The sequence below is a fragment of the Eleutherodactylus coqui genome, chromosome 1 (genome assembly GCF_035609145.1).
Source record: "Eleutherodactylus coqui strain aEleCoq1 chromosome 1, aEleCoq1.hap1, whole genome shotgun sequence".
NCBI lineage: Eukaryota > Metazoa > Chordata > Amphibia > Anura > Eleutherodactylidae > Eleutherodactylus > Eleutherodactylus coqui.
The window spans coordinates 50668173-50686793 of NC_089837.1; the positions used below are offsets into that span (position 1 = coordinate 50668173).

Here is an 18621-nt window from a genome sequence, read left to right on the forward strand (position 1 = left end):
GTGCATTAAAATACGCACTCCTATGCAGACGGCCGCGGTTTGGCCGCGCGAAATCTCGCGCGGCAAACAAACCACGGCATGTTCTACTTTTCTGCGGGGCACGCACTCACCAGGCGCGGGTGAGTACGCGCTCGTCCCTGCAGGCGCTCGGGTCGGATCGCGCGGCGAGAATTCCCGCTGCCAGATCCGACCCGCTCGTCTGCAGGCGGCCTAAGTGTTACAGCAGGCTTGCGTAAAAATTATTTCCTGGCTCTGTCTGGGCTGTGAAATCACCACTGTATTGCAGTTCACAGTGCAACACTCTGCAGTTCTTTGACATACCCCAGGGCCAGAAGCGCTTAGGCAGGGACAGAAGACATATTGATTATTGATTGAATATAGGCAGTGGGCCTTTGCAAAAAAATTTGGGGAAAAAAATCTATTTGGGCTGCCTGTGAGTGTCCTCAGTGTTCTGGGTCTGTGCTGGGTGTAGTAGTTCTCCAAATTCATACGCAGCCAGCTAAGTGTTACAGCAGGCTTGCGCAAAATTATTTCCTGGCGTTCCTTAAGCGAAGTCAGCCTCCAACCACAGGCAAATAAGCGGCACATTTAATTACAGCGTTCTGTTTCTGCACTACTGGTAATACAGCATGCTGAGGGGTAGGGGTAGGCCTAGAGGACGTGGACGCGGGCGAGGACGCGGAGGCCCAATTCAGGGTGTGGGCACAGGCCGAGCCAGTGCGGTGGCCCGGGGTAGAGGCAGGGCCAGACCGAATAATCCACCAACTGTTTCCCAAAGCGCCCCCTCGCGCCATGCCACCCTGCACAGGTCAAGGTGCTCTACGGTGTGGCAGTTTTTCACAGAGACGCCTGACGACCGACGAACAGTGGTGTGCAACCTTTGTCGCGCCAAGATCAGCTGGGGAGGCACCACCACCAGCATGCGCAGGCATATGATGGCCAAGTACCCCACAAGGTGGGACGAAGGCCGTTCACCGCCTCCGGTTTGCACCACTGCCTCTCCCCCTGTGCCCCAACCTGCCACTGAGATCCAACCCCCCTCTGAGGACACAGGCACTACCGTCTCCTGGCCTGCACCCACACCCTCACCTCCGTTGTCCTCGGCCCCATCCAGCAATGTCTCTCAGCGCAGCGTCCAGACGTCGCTAGCGCCACTGTTTGAGCGCAAGTGCAAGTACGCCGCCACGCACCCGCACGCTCAAGCGTTAAACGTGCACATTGCCAAATTGATCAGCCTGGAGATGCTGCCGTATAGGCTTGTGGAAACGGAGGCTTTCAAAAGCATGAGGGCGGCGGCGGCCCCGCGCAATTGGTTCCCAGTCGCCACTACTTTTCCCGATGTGCCGTCCCAGGCCTGCACGACCACGTCTCCTGCAACATTGTACGTGCCCTCACCAACGCGGTTACTGCCAAGGTCCACTTAACAACAGACACGTGGACAAGCACAGGTGGGCAGGGCCACTACATCTCCCTGACGGCACATTGGGTGAATTTAGTGGAGGCTGGGACAGAGTCAGAGCCTGGGACCGCTCACGTCCTACCCACCCCCAGAATTGCGGGCCCCAGCTCGGTGGTGATATCTGCGGCGGTGTATGCTTCCTCCACTAAACCACCTTCCTCCACCTCCTACGCAACCTCTGTCTCGCAATCAAGATGTGTCAGCAGTAGCACGTTGCTAGCAGTTGGTATCGCGCGGCGTGGCAGCACAGCGGTGGGCAAGCGTCAGCAGGCCGTGCTGAAACTACTCAGCTTAGGAGATAAGAGGCACACGGCCCACGTACTGCTGCAGGGTCTGACAGAGCAGACCAACCGCTGGCTTGCGCCGCTGAGCCTCCAACCGGGCATGGTCGTGTGTGACAACGGCCATAACCTGGTGGCGGCTCTGCAGCTCGGCAGCCTCACGCACGTGCCATGCCTGGCCCATGTCTTTAATTTGGTGGTTCAGCGCTTTCTGAGAAGCTACCCACACTTGTCATACCTGCTCGGAAAGGTGCGCCGCGTCAGCGCACATTTCCGCAACTCCAAGACGGACGCTGCCACCCTGCGGACCCTGCAACATCGGTTTCATCTGCCAGTGCACCGACTGCTGTGCGACGTGCCCACACAGTGGAACTCTACGCTCCACATGTTGGCCAGGCTCTATGAGCAGCGTAGAGCTATTGCGGAATACCAACTTCAACATGGGCGGCGTAGTGGGAGTCAGCCTCCTCAATTATTTACAGAAGAGTGGGCCTGGTTGGCAGCCATCTGCCAGGTCCTTGGAAACTTTGAGGAGTCTACCCAGATGCTGAGTGGGGATGCTGCAATCATTAGCGTCACCATTCCTCTGCTATGCCTCTTGAGAAGTTTGCTGCAAAGCATAAAGGCAGACGCTTTGCACTCGGAAACAGAGACGGGGGAAGACAGTATGTCGCTGGATAGTCAGAGCACCCTCATGTCTATATCTCAGCGCATTGAGGAGGAGGAGGAGGAGGGGGAGGAGCATGAGGAGGAGGGGGAGGAGCATGAGGAGGAGGGGGAAGAGACAGCTTGGCCCACTGCTGAGGGTACACATGCTGCTTGCCTGTCATCCTTTCAGCGTGTATGGCCAGAGGAGGAGGAGGAGGAGGATCCTGAAAGTGATCTTCCGAGTGAGGACAGCCATGTGTTGCGTACAGGTACCCTGGCACACATGGCTGACTTCATGTTAGGATGCCTTTCTCGTGACCCTCGCGTTACACGCATTCTGGCCACTACGGATTACTGGGTGTACACACCGCTCGACCCACGCTATAAGGAGAACCTTCCCACTCTCATTCCCTAAGAGGAAAGGGGTTCGAGAATGATGCTATACCACAGGGCACTGGTGGACAAACTGATGGTAAACTTCCCATCCGACAGCGCTAGTGGCCGAAGGCGCATTTCCGCGGCCCAGGTAGCAGGGGAGGCGCAGAGATCAGGCAGCATGTACAGCGCAGGCAGGGGACCAATATCCAAGGCCTTTGCCAGCTTTCTGGCTCCCCAGCAAGACTGTGTCACCGGTCCCCAGTCAAGGCTGAGTTGGCGGGAGCACTGTAAAAGGATGGTGAAGGAGTACGTAGCCGATCGCACGACCGTCCTCGGTGACGCCTCTGCCCCCTACAACTACTGGGTATCGAAGCTGGACACGTGGCCTGAACTCGCGCTGTATGCCCTGTAGGTGCTTGCTTGTCCTGCGGCTAGCGTCTTGTCAGAGAGTGTGTTTAGTGTGGCTGGGGGAATCATCACGGATAAGCGTACCCACCTGTCAACCGACAGTGCCGACAGGCTTACACTCATCAAGATGAACAAAGCCTGGATTTCCCCAGACTTCTCTTCTCCACCAGCGGACAGCAGCGATACCTAAACAATACGTAGGCTGCACCCGTGGATGGAAGCATCGTTCTCTATCACCATCCAAAACGGGGACCTTTTTGCTTCATCAATCTGTGTATAATATTCCTCCTCCTCCTCCTCCTCCTGCTCCTCCTCCTGAAACCTCACATAATCATGCCGAACGGGCAATTTTTCTTAAGCCCACAAGGCTCAGTCATATAATTTTTTAAACAATTTTTATACGTTTCAATGCTCATTAAAGCGTTGAAACTTTCACCTCAACCAATTTTTATTTTTAATGGGCTGCCTCCAGGCCTAGTTATCAATTAAGCCACATTAACCAAAGCGATTAATGGGTTTCACCTGCCCTCTTGGTTGGGCATGGGCAATTTTTCTCAGGTACATTAGTACTGTTGGTACACCAATTTTTTGGGGCCCTCGCCTACAGTGTAATCCAATTAATTTTTAGCCCACCTGCATTACAGCTGACGTTACATCAGCTGTGTTGGGCACTGCAATGGGATATATTTATGTACCGCCGGTGGGTTCCAGGGAGCCACCCATGCTGTGGGTCCACAGGGAGTTGTAACTGCATGTGTCCACTTCTAAAGAACCCCAGTCTGACTGGGGCATGCAGTGTGGGCCGAAGCCCACCTGCATTAAACATGACATTACCTCAGCTGTGATGGGCAATGCAATGGGATATATTTATGTACCGCCGGTGGGTTCCAGGGAGCCACCCATGCTGTGGGTCCACAGGGAGTTGTAGCTGCATGTGTCCACTTCTAAAGAACCCTAGTCTGACTGGGGCATGCAGTGTGGGCCGAAGCCCACCTGCATTAAACATGACATTACCTCAGCTGTGATGGGCACTGCAATGGGATTTATTTATGTACCGCCGGTGGCTTCCTGGCACCCACCCATGCTGTCGGTCCACACGGAGTTGTAACTACATGTGTCCACTTCTAAAGAACCCCAGTCTGACTGGGGCATGCAGTGTGGGCCGAAGCCCACCTGCATTCAACATGACATTACCTCAGCTGTGATGGGCAATGCAATGGGATATATTTATGTACCGCCGGTGGCTTCCTGGCACCCACCCATGCTGTCGGTCCACAGGGACTTCACAATAGGGAGTTGTACCTGCCTGTGTCTATGAATTAAAAACCCCGGTCAGGTTGGGGCATGCAGTGTGGGCCGAAGCCCACCTGCATTTAATCTGACGTTAGCTCTGCTGTCCAGGGCACTGCAATGGGATACATTTATGTACAGCTGGTGGGTTCCAGGGAGCCACCCATGCTGTGGGTGCACACGGAATTCCCATTGCGGAGTTGTACCTGCCTGTGACTATTTATAAAAAAACGAGGTCTGACTGGGGCATGCAGACACCTTGACAGAATGAATAGTGTGTGGCACATAGGTTCCCCATTGCTATGCCCACGTGTGCAGCTCCAGATGGAGGTGGCACAGGATTGGATTTCTCATTGCTTCTGTACAGCATTGTGGACTATCGCCCCGCCCCTTTTAAAGAGGGTCGCTGCCTAGCCGTGCCAACCCTCTGCAGTGTGTGCCTGCGGTTCCTCTGGCAGACGCACTTATAAATAGACATGAGGGTGGCATGGCATGAGGGCAGCTGAAGGCTGGGCAGGGACAGTTTGGTGTGCGCTGTGGACACTGGGTCGTGGGGGGGGGGGGGTTGGGCAGCATATTACCCAGGAGAAGTGGCAGCGGAGTGTCATGCAGGCAGTGATTGTGCTTTGTTGGAGGTAGTGTGGTGCTTAGCTAAGGTATGCATTGCTAATGAGGGCTTTTCAGAAGTAAAAGTTGTTGGGAGGGGGGGCCCACTCTTGCCGCTATTGTGGCTTAATAGTGGGACCTGGGAACTTGAGATGCAGCCCTGCATGTAGCCCCTCGCCTGCCCTATCTGTTGCTGTGTCATTCCCATCACTTTCTTGAATTGCCCAGATTTTCACAAACGAAAACCTTAGCGAGCATCCGTGACATACAAAAATGCTCGGGTCGCCCATTGACTTCAATGGGGTTCGTTATTCGAAACGAACCCTCGAGCATCGCGAAAAGTTCGTCTCGAGTAACGAGCACCCGAGCATTTTGGTGCTCGCTCATCTCTATTCTTTTCCCTTTTTTATATAGTAATGATGGTCTTCCAATATTCTTAGAGCTTCTTCTTTGTTGAATTTTGTATCCATAATCACCGTGGCTACACCTTTATCCGCCTTTTTAATAACTATTATTTGCTAAGTTTGTCAAAGTTTTTTTCTGATTCCTGTCCTGTATTTATAATTATTGCTACCCCCAGGTTTACACATTCTGTCAGATCATGCAGTACCCTTTGGTAAAAGGTTTCTATAGAGTTACCTTTGTTCTCAGTAGGGTAAAAATTGCTCGAGGCCTTAAATTAGCAGGGATAGGTTCCATAGCATCTATAGGTTGAGGGTCCAGTAGGATTTGGAAATTGTAGGATGGGTTACTTTGAGGGGATCTGTTAATTGGTTGATGGCAAAATGACATAATGCAAGTTTTTTAAAGAAATGATTCAGGTCAACAAAAAGGTCAAATAAATTTGCAGGTGTCGAGGAGCTATAGGATAAGCCTTTTGTCAAGACTTCTATTTACTTTCTCCTTAAAATATAACTTGACATGTTGAAGATAACTACTCCTCTTTCTTCTTCTACTGTTACTTCCTTGTTATATTGGCTGGTTTGGATTTTTTTCATGGAGGTGCTTGCCCCCTCTTCTTCTTTGTGGAACCATCCTTGGTTGTTGGGGGAGGCCTTGGAAGGTGTGTAGAATTGAGTGATTTTTGTCTTTGAAACTGGAACGGGCATCTTCATTTTGGAAGTTGTAATCCTGGTTCTGTGTGAAATCAGCAGTTGTTGAGGGGATTTTGTCCTCACGTTCAGGTAGAGTTAATTTTTCTGAACTGAGGCAGTGTTGAGGTTCTGAAGGCTGACTAGGGTACACTGAAAGGTCTGGAGGCAAGGAGGGACCCATTTCTAAAAAAAAAGAGGTTGGTGAAGATCCTGTTGGAGATCTCAAAAGTATGGCTTCTATTGAATGGAGAGTAAGTTGCTGAGGAGTGTTTGCCCCTCACAATGGTGTAACAGATTTCAGATTGCTAGGGCGGTGATCCTCAGTAAGACTGGGGCTACTGGTTGAGTTAGCTATAGGTTTCGAGTGTGTTGGTTTACATGCAAGTAAACTTTTGAGGGATAACTCATAGCTATTTTTTCAGGGGATGATTCATTATTCATAGGCATAGTTTTTTTTCGGACAAAGGAATAGATTAAAATTGTTTACATTCATATTTTGAGTAGGTATGATATGAGTTTTCCTATTAACAAAACACTTTGTTTGTCCTGCCCAGGGAAAGGAATCGTTTGTGTTGTTTTTAGAACATGACAGACTATTCTATATATTCCCAAGCTTAAGATGAGAGTAGTATCATGCAGTAAAGGTAATTCAATCACTCTTATAAATGTATGGAATTGTTCTTATACTGAGGGGCTTGAAAAAGGTGCTTGAAAGCACTGAAACATGTGGACTGCTGTATGTTTTCGTCAATCTGTATGTCTTGTTTGGGATAAAGTAAGGAAGAGTAGCTATCAAGGACCTGGCTTCTCTGAACTTTCCAAAACCTCAACCTTGGTTACTACCACTAAGGGGGGGGGGGGGGGGGGGGTCTATGTATATATTCCATACCAGCTCCTCCAAAGTAAGTTTCTTTTTTCCTCCTTTTTAATCAAGAAAGTTGGTATATGATTGTACAACCCTTCTTATGAGCTACATTTTAATAAGTGGCACTGCAGAACCATTCTACTATTCGTTTGCATAATCATTTTTCCAGAGGAGCATTGTATAGTAAAGGGCCCCTTAGGACTACTTTGTACTCTCCACAAGTAGAAACACTACCTTTCCCTATACTCAGTGATATCTGCATTATGAAGTTTTTTTATTTCCCTGCGGGCCTGGTGTAAGGGCCGCTCAGAGTTGGTCATGGGCTATTCAATAAAATAAGCAGCTAAAGAAAAACCAAAAGTCTTATAAGTCACCCCGTCTTATAACCTCACCTGCTTCTTTTTGACCAAGAAACAATCTATAAGACTCCTCTGGTCATTGATATCCAGCTGATCCCTCTGCTTCATGAAGATCTCTCTAATAAATGATTGTACTTCATTGGTGTTTTTCCGGATACTTTGGTGACTTCCTGGAATCCAGCGCATCAGAGATGGAAATGCGTTGTACAACTGTGAAGGAAAGTATAAATGAATCATAGAATCATAGAATGGTAGTGTTAAAAGGGACCTCCAGGGTCATCGGGTCCAACCCCCTGCTCACTGCAGGATTCACAAAATCATCCCAGAGAGATATTTGTCCAGCCTTTGTTTGAACAATTTCATTAAAGAAGAACTCACCACCCCCGTGTTAACTTGTTCCACTCATTGATTACCCTCACTGTCAGAAACTTTTTTTCTAATATCTAACTTGTATCTCCTCGCTTTCAGTTTCATCCCATTGCTTCTAGACTTTCCATTTGCAAATGAGAATAGGGCTGATCCCTCTGCACTGTGACAGCCCTTCAGATATTTGTAGACAGCTATTAAGTCTCCTCTCAGCCAAGACATCTGTATGTAAGGGTCTTGTTCACATCACATCATATATTTAATGTTCATTTACTATAATGGTTAACCCCTTCCCGCTCCAGGACGTACCGGTACGTCCTGGCAGCCTGGTACTTCCTGCAACAGGACGTACCGGTACGTCCTGGAGGTAGCGCAGGATCACATAAGATCCAGCACTATCCCGCAGCGGGAGGCGGCTGTCAGTCACAGCCGGCGTCCCGCTGCAACAGCGGGGGGGCATCGGAGATGCGCCCCCCGCTGTTAAACCCTCCCTGCCGCGATCTAAGTGGATCGCGGCAGGGAAAGAGTTCACAGAGGGATCGCGCTCCCTCTGTGTCTCCAGCCGGAACTCGCGATGTCATCGCTAGAGCCCGGCCTGTCACCATGGCAACAGGACGCCAGACACTGGCGTCCTGTATTGCCTATGCCTATAATCGCTGTATAAGCGATAAGGCATGGCAGAGCAGTAGCTCTGCCATGCCTTATAACAGCGATCATAGGCACAGTGTTGTAAGTCCCTCAGAGGGACTCAAATAGTATAAAAAAGAAAAGAAAAGTGTAAAAAAAAAAGAAAAATGTTAAAAAAAATGTAAAAAAACCCCTTTTTTATGCTTCTTCTAATATTAGCATAAAAAAAGAGAAAAAAAAATTAAAACCTCACATATTTGGTATTGACGCGTCCGTAACGACGTGTACAAAAAGTTGAAAACACTTTTTATTTTGTACGATAAAAAGCGTAAAAAACAACGCTAAAAACAGAGGCAACATGCTAATTTTTGGCATTTTTCCTCCCAAAAAATGCAATAAAAGTGATCAAAAAAGCCGTACATTCCCCAAAATGGTACCAATAAAAACTACAGCTCGTCTCGCAAAAAATAAGCCCTTATAAAGCTCCGTACATAGAAAAATTAAAACGTTACAGGACTTTGAATGCAGCTATAGAGGAAAAAAAGATTTCCAAAAAAAAGGGGGTTTTATTGCAAAAAAGTGTAAAAACCTAAAAAAATATATAACAATTTTGGTATCGTTGTAACCGTACCGACCCACAGAAAAAATTTAGTGTGTCATTTATGCTGCATGATTAACGCTGTAAAAAAAAAAGAAAAAGAAATCTATGGCAGAATTGATGCGTTTTCTCTCTCTGTTATCATAAAAAAAAATAAAAAAATTTTACGATATTGTCTATGTACCCAAAAGTGGCACCGATAAAAACTACAGCTCGCCACGCAAAAAACAAGCCCTTATACGGCCGCGTCCACGGAAAAATAAAAAAGTTATGGCTTTTGAAAAATGGAGATGGAAAAATACCAAAAAATCGCTTGGTCCTCAACGCCAAAATAGGCCATGTCATTAAGGCGTTAAACATGCTTGCAAAAAACTATGTAAGTATATACAATTTAAGTGTACTTGTACAGGTTTTTATTGCATATAGGTTAAACATGAAGCCGTATGTTGACATGTGTGTGTCCATTCTTGCATTTTCTTAAGTTTAACTTATGGAAATATAAAAAAAGGGTGAAATGTAGTCAAAAGCATGGACATTTGAGCTACATTTGACAAATTATTCTATGGATCAAGCAATAACTTTTTGTATCAAAACATGTATGTTCCATTCGATGCTTGGCCAAGACATAATGTGAACTGCGACTTACTGATATCTGTGAATTGCACAGTGGAAAGACCCAGTAGAACCTTTGGCATAAAGAAACAAAAAATAAAAAACTAAAAGGTTTGTAGACTCTTGCAACCACTGTTTTTATTTTTTCCAATACATTCAGAGAACTTCCTGTAATGATGCCTGGTGGCAACTTCAGTGCAGAGACATATAAGCATACCAAACCTCCTGATCTAGTCCCCCGTCCCACAATATACCTTCTGCCCCTCCTGTACACCCCCCATCCCTTTTGTGTCCCAAAAACTGTATATCACATGTTATTGTTGCATTGATGTGTTCTCCTTTGCTCCACCTCCTGCCCCTGTACCTTCTGTTATCAATCCCCACCTCCTTTGTGTCCAAATAATTAAATACCACATGTAACTATTGTAATTCTTGTAATTTTTGTATTGTTTGTGTTCCCCATGTGCCTCAAAAGCACTGCAGAATAAGTTGTCACTATGTAAATAAAGAGTATTGTAATTTTTTATTATTGTTTAATTTACATAAAAGACACATGGCATGTAAAGTAGTTTTCCATAGGTAGTTTTTTTTTTATTTCTTATCTTCACAGATTTGATGTAACTAGATTGAGCAGATGTTCGCTATGCGAGCATAAAATGTTTGGGAGAATGTTTGTTGTGAATCTCCCCCTCCTTCACCTGTCTCTTTCCATGCCACTGCTCTCTACTCCCTTTATCTCTCTTCTTCATTCCCCTCTTTCCATGCTGCTTCTCTTTCCCCCACTCTCCATGCTGCTTCTCTCCCCCCCCTCTCTATACCGCTTCTCTCTCACTCCTCTCCATGCCACTTCTCTCTCACCCCCCACCATAGTGCTTCACTCCCACTCCCCTCACCAGGCTGCTTCACTCTCCCTTTCCATGCCGCTTCACTCTCCCCCCTCTAAATGCCACGTTACCACCTCTCTATTCCACTTCTCTCTCTCCCCTTTCCATGCTGCTTCTCTCTCCTCCCTCTCATTACCGCTTCTCTCTATCCCCTTCCCCATGCTGCTTCCCTCCCCCCTGTCTCCATGCTTCTTCTCTCTTCCACTTTCTCCATGTGGTTTCTCTCTACCCCATCTCCATGCCACTTCTCTCTCTCCCCCTCTCCATGCTGCTTCTCTCTACCCCCTTTTCATGTCAATTCTCTCCCTCATCCATGTCATTTCCCTCTCCATACTGCTTTTTTTCCTCTCTCCCCTCTCCATACCTCTTTACTCTCCCCTCTCCTTGCGGCTTCACTCCCTCCATCACCATGCCGCTTCTCTCTCCTTCCATCTGCATGCCACTTCTTGCTCCCCTCTTCCATGCCACTTCACCCCCCCTCTCTGGTGTGTGTGTTTCCTTGGCTCCTGCACACTGGCAAGAGCGATATCGCTCTTGCAAACCTTCTAAGATCCCTGGATGCAAAGCATTTTTACATGGAAACAGCCTTGCATTCCTGTGGGGCTGAAGAAATCCCCCAGAGCAGGGAGAGAGAGAAAGGTGGAACTATGGGGGATCTCCTAGAGCTAGAGCAACCCTGGCTCACACCTCAAATGCCCTTTATCTGGTGGTGCTCGAGAAGTGCTGAACGGCTGTGGAGAAAGTTGCAAGCGTCCGAGGACTTTCTCCACTACAAATTCATGCTTAGCACCTACAACCTCGCCCTCCACCTTGCCAAACAAGTTTATTACACCTCTCTCGTCTCCTCACTATCATACAACCCTAAACGGCTCTTTGATACTTTTCACTCACTTCTCAGCCCTAAACTGCAGCTCCCCTTGACAGATCTCAGTGCTGTAGAGCTGGCTACCTACTTCAAATAGAAAATTGATGACATCTGTCAGGAAATAACTTCCCAATCTCAGATTAGCCCTAATGCTAGTCTCATCAATACTGCATCTAGCTAGAACTCACTGCCTGTACTCAGACCAACGACAGAGAAAGAAGTCTCCAAATTGCTTTCCTCTGCTCGCCTCACCACGTGCGCTAGCGACCCTCTCCCCTCACACCTCCTCCAGTCCCTCTCCCCAGTGGTTATCTCCCATCTCACCACTGTATTCCACTCTCTCTGACCTCTGGCATCTTTCCCTCTTCTTTCAAACACGCTATCATATCCTCACTGCTAAAGAAGCTGACTCTCGACATGACTGATGCTGCCAACTACCAACCCATCTTTAACCTCCCCTTCATCTCCAAACTATTGGAACGCCTGGTTTACTCCCGCCTTGTAAGCCACCTATCAGAGAACTCTCTTCTCAACCCCTATATTCCGGCTTCCGACTCCTACACTTGACAGAAACTGCCCTTACAAGGGTGTCAAAAGACCTCCTGACAGCCAAATTGAGGGGCGATTACTCCCTACTGATCCACCCCGACCTTTCCGCAGCATTCAACACTGTTGATCACAAACTCCTCCTCAGCATGCTTCGCTCCATCAGCCCAAAGGACACTGCTCTCTCCTGGTTCTCCTCCTACCTATCAGACCGCTCATTCAGCCCCCCCAGGGCTCAGTCCTTGACCCCCTTCTTTTCTCCATCTACACAGCCCCTATTGGACAAACCATCAGGAGATTTGGCCTTAAATTCCACCTCTATCCTGTCGAAACCCAGCTATACACCTCTTCCCATGACATTTCTCCACCTTTCCTCCAAAACATCACCAACTGTCTGTCTGCTGTCTCTAACACTATGTCCTCTTTCTACCTAAAACTAAACCTCTCTAAAACTGACCTACTGGTGTTTCCGCCCTTTTCTAACCGACTTTATCTTAACATCTCCATCTCAGTGTTTGGCACCTCCATAACTGCCAGAAAACACACCCGCTGTCTTGGGGTCATATTCAACGCCGATCTCTCCTTTATCCCCTACATCCAATCTCTGGCCCGAACATGCCAGCTGCACCACAAGAACACAGCAAAATCCGTTTTTTCTCACCGCTGACACGCTAAAAACGCTCACTGTTGCCCTCATCCACTCTTGGCTCGATTATTGCAACTTGTTGCTGATCCTGCGCCAGACTCTACCCTCTCCAATCCATTCTGAATGTGACAGCCAGGCTCATCTTCCTGTCCAGCCGCTACTCGGATGCCTCTGCTCTGTGCCAGTCACTGCCCTGGCTGCCTGTTAAATACAGAACTCAATTTAAACTCACTACCTTCATCCATAAAGCCCTCCACAGCGCAGTGCCACACTACATTGCCTCCCTCATCTCAATCCATCATCCAGTCTGTGCCCTCCGCTCTGCTAACAAAATCAGACTGAGTGCCCCTTTAATTTGAAACTCTCATTCCTGCCTCCAAGACTTCTCCAGAGCAGCACCGGTCCTCTGGAATAATCACAGAAAATGGCCGTTACTTACTGGGTGAGGATTGCATACAGATGCATCCTCTCACCATGCAGGTAGCTGACTACCTGCATGGTGAGAGGATGCATCTATATGTACTCCTCACCCAGTAAGTAACGGCCATTTTCTGTGATTGTTTTTAATTTTTTGTTTCCCCTTCTGTGAAGCAGTCCTCTGGAATGCACTACCAAAGGCTATCTGGGCAATCAATGACTCACAAAACTTCAGGCGTGCTCTAAAAATGCAACTCTTCAGGGAGGCATAGCATATCTCCTAAACCAAACCCCTCTGTTCGCTGCCTGATAACATGCTCCCTGACCTACTGATTGCAATCCTTGCTAGCCACCATCAACTGCCGGCTGCAGTCACACCGTTCCTGCCATCACACGGCTTAATGTCTGACCATTGTCTGTGTATAGCACCCCTCACTCTCCAACTCGCCATACTGCGCACATCCCCAACCCATTTACCTTCTGTATCACCCCATTACTTGTAGTATGTAAGCTTGTTGGAGCAGGACCCTCACCCCTATTGTTTCCATCAACTGATTACTACATGTAACTATGGTTCTGAAATGTTGTACTTTTGTTTTTCTGTATTGCCCCAGCCTTTGTAAGCATTGCAGAATATGTTTGCGCTATACAAATAAAGAGTATTATTATGTTGGTTTATTCTTGCTATGGACATATGGGGTTTTCAAGTTGGATATAGTAATCTAGGTTTGGTACATTGACAAAGGATAACCATGGTTCCCACATTTTTAAAAACTGGATCACCATGTTGAGACGCATGGCCCGTCAATTTCTCGTAGAGATGTATCCTATTGATATGTTAAATGAGTGGATCAAAATGGAGTTGGGATTTTTTACACTACGAGCAACCATGGTGATACATTGCAGGAGTTTGTAAGGAGCCTTGTGAATGCCAGTAGCTTTATTACCCAGTAAGAGCGTAAAGGGGTTTAGTCCTGGAGAGGTGCCAACTACCAAATAAACTGTGCTGCATCTGTTGTCTCGAGTCAACATATCAGCATTTTATCGGCTCTCATCGGTGATATTGAGAGACAGCAACTCATTGTTTTGCAATTTCTGTATCTCTTGCTTGAAAATTGACCCAATGCCACCCATTGCTAACGTCTATTCCAGTATCGCCATAAACATTCTTCAGTAGTATGGATTTCAGGTGCACACCTCTCAAGCCACCTCTCTTTGTTTTAGCCTCAGAAACATGGCTCTAATCACTGTGAGAAAAGCATATATTAGGCAAGTAAGAAGTCATACAAAATATAATTTTAAGCCATTTACAGTCACTTGAATAGATAAAGTTACAGACACGAAGGCATTACTTTGTGATTCACTCTCGTACATTTGTCACATCTGCCTGTATCTCCACATAGTAAGTCTAATGGCCCTGAGCTATGACTTGTAGAGTTTTCCCCTCGCTGACAGTTATAGAAGCCTGGAACACGCAATTTAAAAAAAGGAGAGGGGGATAGATATTACCTTAAGGCCTCAGTCACACAGGAGTTTTGACGCACAAATTTTTGAACGCATCAGTTATGCGTTAAAAATTTGCATGACTGATGCGGGCGTCACGGCGGAAAAAAACACTTATCTGCTCAAAAAGACACTGCAACAGGGGATTCCTTGGATGTGGAACCCCTGGATGCTGTCACATCCAGGGGTTTCACCTGTGGCCAATGGGGCCAGAGGCAGCTGCGGCGGCCCCATTGACAATACAGAGAACATTGTGATCCTCTGCTACAGCTGTGACAGCTGTGGCAGAGGATTTCTTCATCTCCAAAGGGAGTCCCATTGTCACTGGACACTGTGACAGCATTGTCACAGTGTCTAGAGAAAATGGGACTCCCCGCTGAGATGAAGAAATCCTCTGCCACAGCTGTCATAGTTGTGGCAGAGGAGAGCGATGTTTTCCCATTGAATTAAGTGGAGCTGGCATCATGAATTCATGAATGGGTGAGTGCTGCCTCTGATTGACTGAGTGCAGGGACTAATCTGAGGTAGCTCTCAGCTGTCATTCAATAGCTGAGAGCTGCCTCTGATTGGTTGCAGTGCTCAGCCAATCAGAGGCAGCTCATTCAGCAGGTGGGGATTTTACATCCCTGCCTGCTTAATACTCCTCAGAGCAGTGCAGGGGAAGATTCGGCTGAGCCTGGCTAAGCCCCGGCAGCTGCAGAGAGGTGAGTATAGATTTTTTTTACATTTTTTACACATTTTTAGGATGGTTTTCAGGGAAGGGCTTATATTTTAAGCCCTTTCACGAAAATCACTGCAGCGATTGCTGGCAGCCCATTGCTTTCAATGGAGCTGGCTGTATTGCCGGCTCCATTGAATTCAATGGGAGAACATCGTTCTTCTCTGCCACAGCTGTGACAGCTGTGGCAGAGGATCATGATCTTCCTTATATGTTCTCAATGGGGTCGGCGCTGCTCAATGGGGTTGGCGCCTGTCGCATCCAGGGGTTTCACATACACAAAACACTGGTTTGCCGCAGAACGCAGTTACATGCGTTCTGCCACCCGGTGTCCTATAATTTGCGCCGCAGGTGTCGTTCTACATGTATAATTCGCAAATGTGAGCGCTGCTATAGAAAAGCATTGGATAGATCTAGTGCAAATTTTTTGACATGTGGAAAAACGCCCGTGTGACTGAGCCCTAAGGCTATATTGTCCAATTCTACAACAAAAAAAATGTGAAACCCACAACTTTTGGAGCACACAGTATTTATCTTTCCTATGGTGCCAGTGACTCCCACTCCTTCTGATCTACAACACTATAAAGTAATACAACATAGAGCTAACAATGAACTCACCAAGACCATTGGGCTACCAAGAATCCTGACAATATTGTTAATTGTGGTTATAATCCTCTGAAGTTTTGGATCATTGTAATCAAAGCGATGGCCAAGTAATATAGATATAATTATATTAGCAATGGCAGCATGCATTACCAAGGTATTGTCAAAAGGTTCACCTATATAAAGTGAGCAAAAAGTAAATAGAATGTTAAAAAAGATAAAAAATAGAATTATTGCTCAGTCTACAAATGCACACAAAATAGAAATATGTTCATGACCTTAAGAGGAGAATTTGATCAATGTATTAAAAATAAAGCAGAGAGGATTTTAGTAGTTTCTGTCCATTCTCATACATAGGGGGCAGAATAATAATAGTTCTATTCTTGCATGTAGCACTCAGCTTTATAGTAGTTCTATTGTACATAGAGGGCAGTTTTATAGTAGCTACATTCTTCTACATAAAGTCAGTATTATAGTAGTCATTTTTTTGTACACAGTGGCAGTAGGATAGTACATATATTATTCTACATAATGACAGTATTATAGCAGTTATATTCTTGTACATAGATAGTATTTCTTTTCTTGTACACAGAGGGCAGTTTTATAATAGTTACATTCTTCTACTTAAGAATAATTGTAGTAGTTATTTTCTTGTACATAGGGACAGTATGATAGTTGATCTATTCTTGTAGATAGAAGCGGTATTATAGTAGTTATACAATGTATAAGAAAATAGTTAGACTAAGTACAAGACCTCATGGACGGGGAATGGGTACCACACATGTAGACAGATGCTCCAGAGACAGCATTTCTTTTAAACTGGTGCCAGTATTTATTGCACACAGCACAGCAAAGTAAATACAGTCCAGCATTTGCAGCATATCAAACAATGCTCATTATTCAGGGTTAACAATCCTTAGGGTTACCATCGTGAACCCTGCCTGGGGTGTCTAGAGGGTGGTCTCTTTCAGATTCAATGTGACAGTCCCAGACTTGTCCACACTAGACCTCAGGCTCCAAGTTCCTGATGCAGTGTCTCCACACTGCTTCTCTGGCTAGCAGCCACCTTTCCTCCCCTGAGTGTGGCAGGAACTGATTCATTTATCTCACAACCTGCCACACCGACAGGTGTTACCACTCTTTAATCAGTTCCCAGAATGCCTATCTATAGCTCTCTGCAGGCCACTCTTGCTAATACATTACCACAGTACATAGGAGTAGTAATATAGTAGTATTATTCTGGTACATAGGAGGCAGCATTATAATAGTTCTATTCTTGTACATAGGGAACAGTATTATAGTAGTTCTATTCTTGTTCATAGGAGTAGTATTATGGTAGTTATATTCTTGTACATAGGGGGCAGTATTATAGAAGTTTATTCTTGTATATAGGGGCAGCATTATAGTAGTTGTATTCTTAGGAGCAGTATTATAGTAGTTATTTTTGTACATAGGGGGCAATGTTATAATAATTATTTTTTGTACATAAGGGGCAGCATCATTGTAGTTATATTCTTATACTGTGGCAAGTGGGGTTACTCGCCTGCATATCGCTAACCTTTTGGAACAGAAATGAGCACCACACATGTAGACAGATGCTCCAGAGACAGAATATCTTTTAAACGGGCAGCTGTCAGAATTTATTTCACACAGTATAGAAAAGTAAATACATTCCAGCATATCACACAATGCTCATTAGTCAAGGTTCCCAACCCCTAGGTTCATTGTCATCGACCCTGCCATGGGTGTCTAGAGGGCACCCTCTTCATACTCGATGTGATGGTCCCAGGCTGGTCCACACTGGACCTCAGGCTCCAAGTTCCTTATGTGGCTCTCCACACCGCCTCTCTGGCTAGCAGCCACCTTTCTTCCCCTGATTATGGTAGGAACTGATGCATTTATCTCACTTCCTGCCACACCCACAGGTGTTAACCCTCTCTTATCAGGTCTCAGAATGCCTGTCTATATTTGTTTGAATTCAAATGATAATTGTTCAGTGTAAACACAGCCAACAATTGATTGATTAATGATAATTCATTCATTTAATACAAGCAGGAAACCCAATGGCGCTTTGTTCACTTAACGTTAAATTTAAATGCTGATCGATTAGTCAATCTCATTCATAACTACAGTGAATGTACGACTTAATGATTTGTTAGTGAATGATTTAACTGCCTGCATAAACTAGCCACACTAGTGAACTGTAATGATCGAATAATCAAGTGCTCAATGTAAAAGCACCCTTACTTAGCAGGTGGTTCAGCCTTCAAATGCCTTGATTAGCATGTAGTACTCAGCACCATACACACATATAATGCATTTCAAATAATTGAGACTCATTTACTACCTTTGTAGCATTTAAACATTTGCACTAAACAATTAGATTCCTCGTTAATCTTCTCTTCTATGCTTCTTTTCCCCATCCCAAAATCACGTAATGTAGAAACAGCAAATTGTCTCATGGTTTTCCAGTTATTTCCATTAGGGAATGCAATACCTGAGGAATAGACCGAGAATAGAATTCAGTATATTTCTTTATATTCTGACTTTCTAAAATGACATTTTAAAGAGCCCACAATGAATTATATGGTGATATTTAAAAGGGAAAATAAAACAATTAAAGGAGATGTTTGAGGCAGGGTTGTTTTTTTTTTTTTATTGCCCAGTCCCCCTAATTAAGCATACATTACTAAGCCCCCCTCTAAATGACTTTTCTAGCTGGTTTGTACTTACCGTTCCAGTGTTTCAGCAACTTATAAAAATTTTCCCAAGATGGCCGCCGACTCTTTTTCCTTCGCTTGCTGCAGCCTGACGTGCGCGCTCCAGAGACGTTACCAGCTGTGTCTCC

The 18621-nt window shown here is 46.0% G+C and overlaps 1 protein-coding gene across 2 annotated transcripts in view; it reads right to left on the reverse strand.

Moving 5' to 3' along the window:
* LOC136620731 (cytochrome P450 2C5-like) overlaps window positions 1-18621 on the reverse strand; it is a 68557-nt gene that overhangs the window by 32514 nt on the left and 17422 nt on the right. For both annotated transcript variants that reach the window (XM_066595679.1, XM_066595688.1), the window contains exons 4-6: window positions 18121-18270; window positions 15789-15949; window positions 7422-7598 (exon numbers count right to left, since the gene is read on the reverse strand). In XM_066595679.1, the coding sequence (XP_066451776.1) occupies window positions 7422-7598; window positions 15789-15949; window positions 18121-18270 (488 nt within the window). The remainder of the gene's footprint in view (window positions 1-7421; window positions 7599-15788; window positions 15950-18120; window positions 18271-18621) is intronic.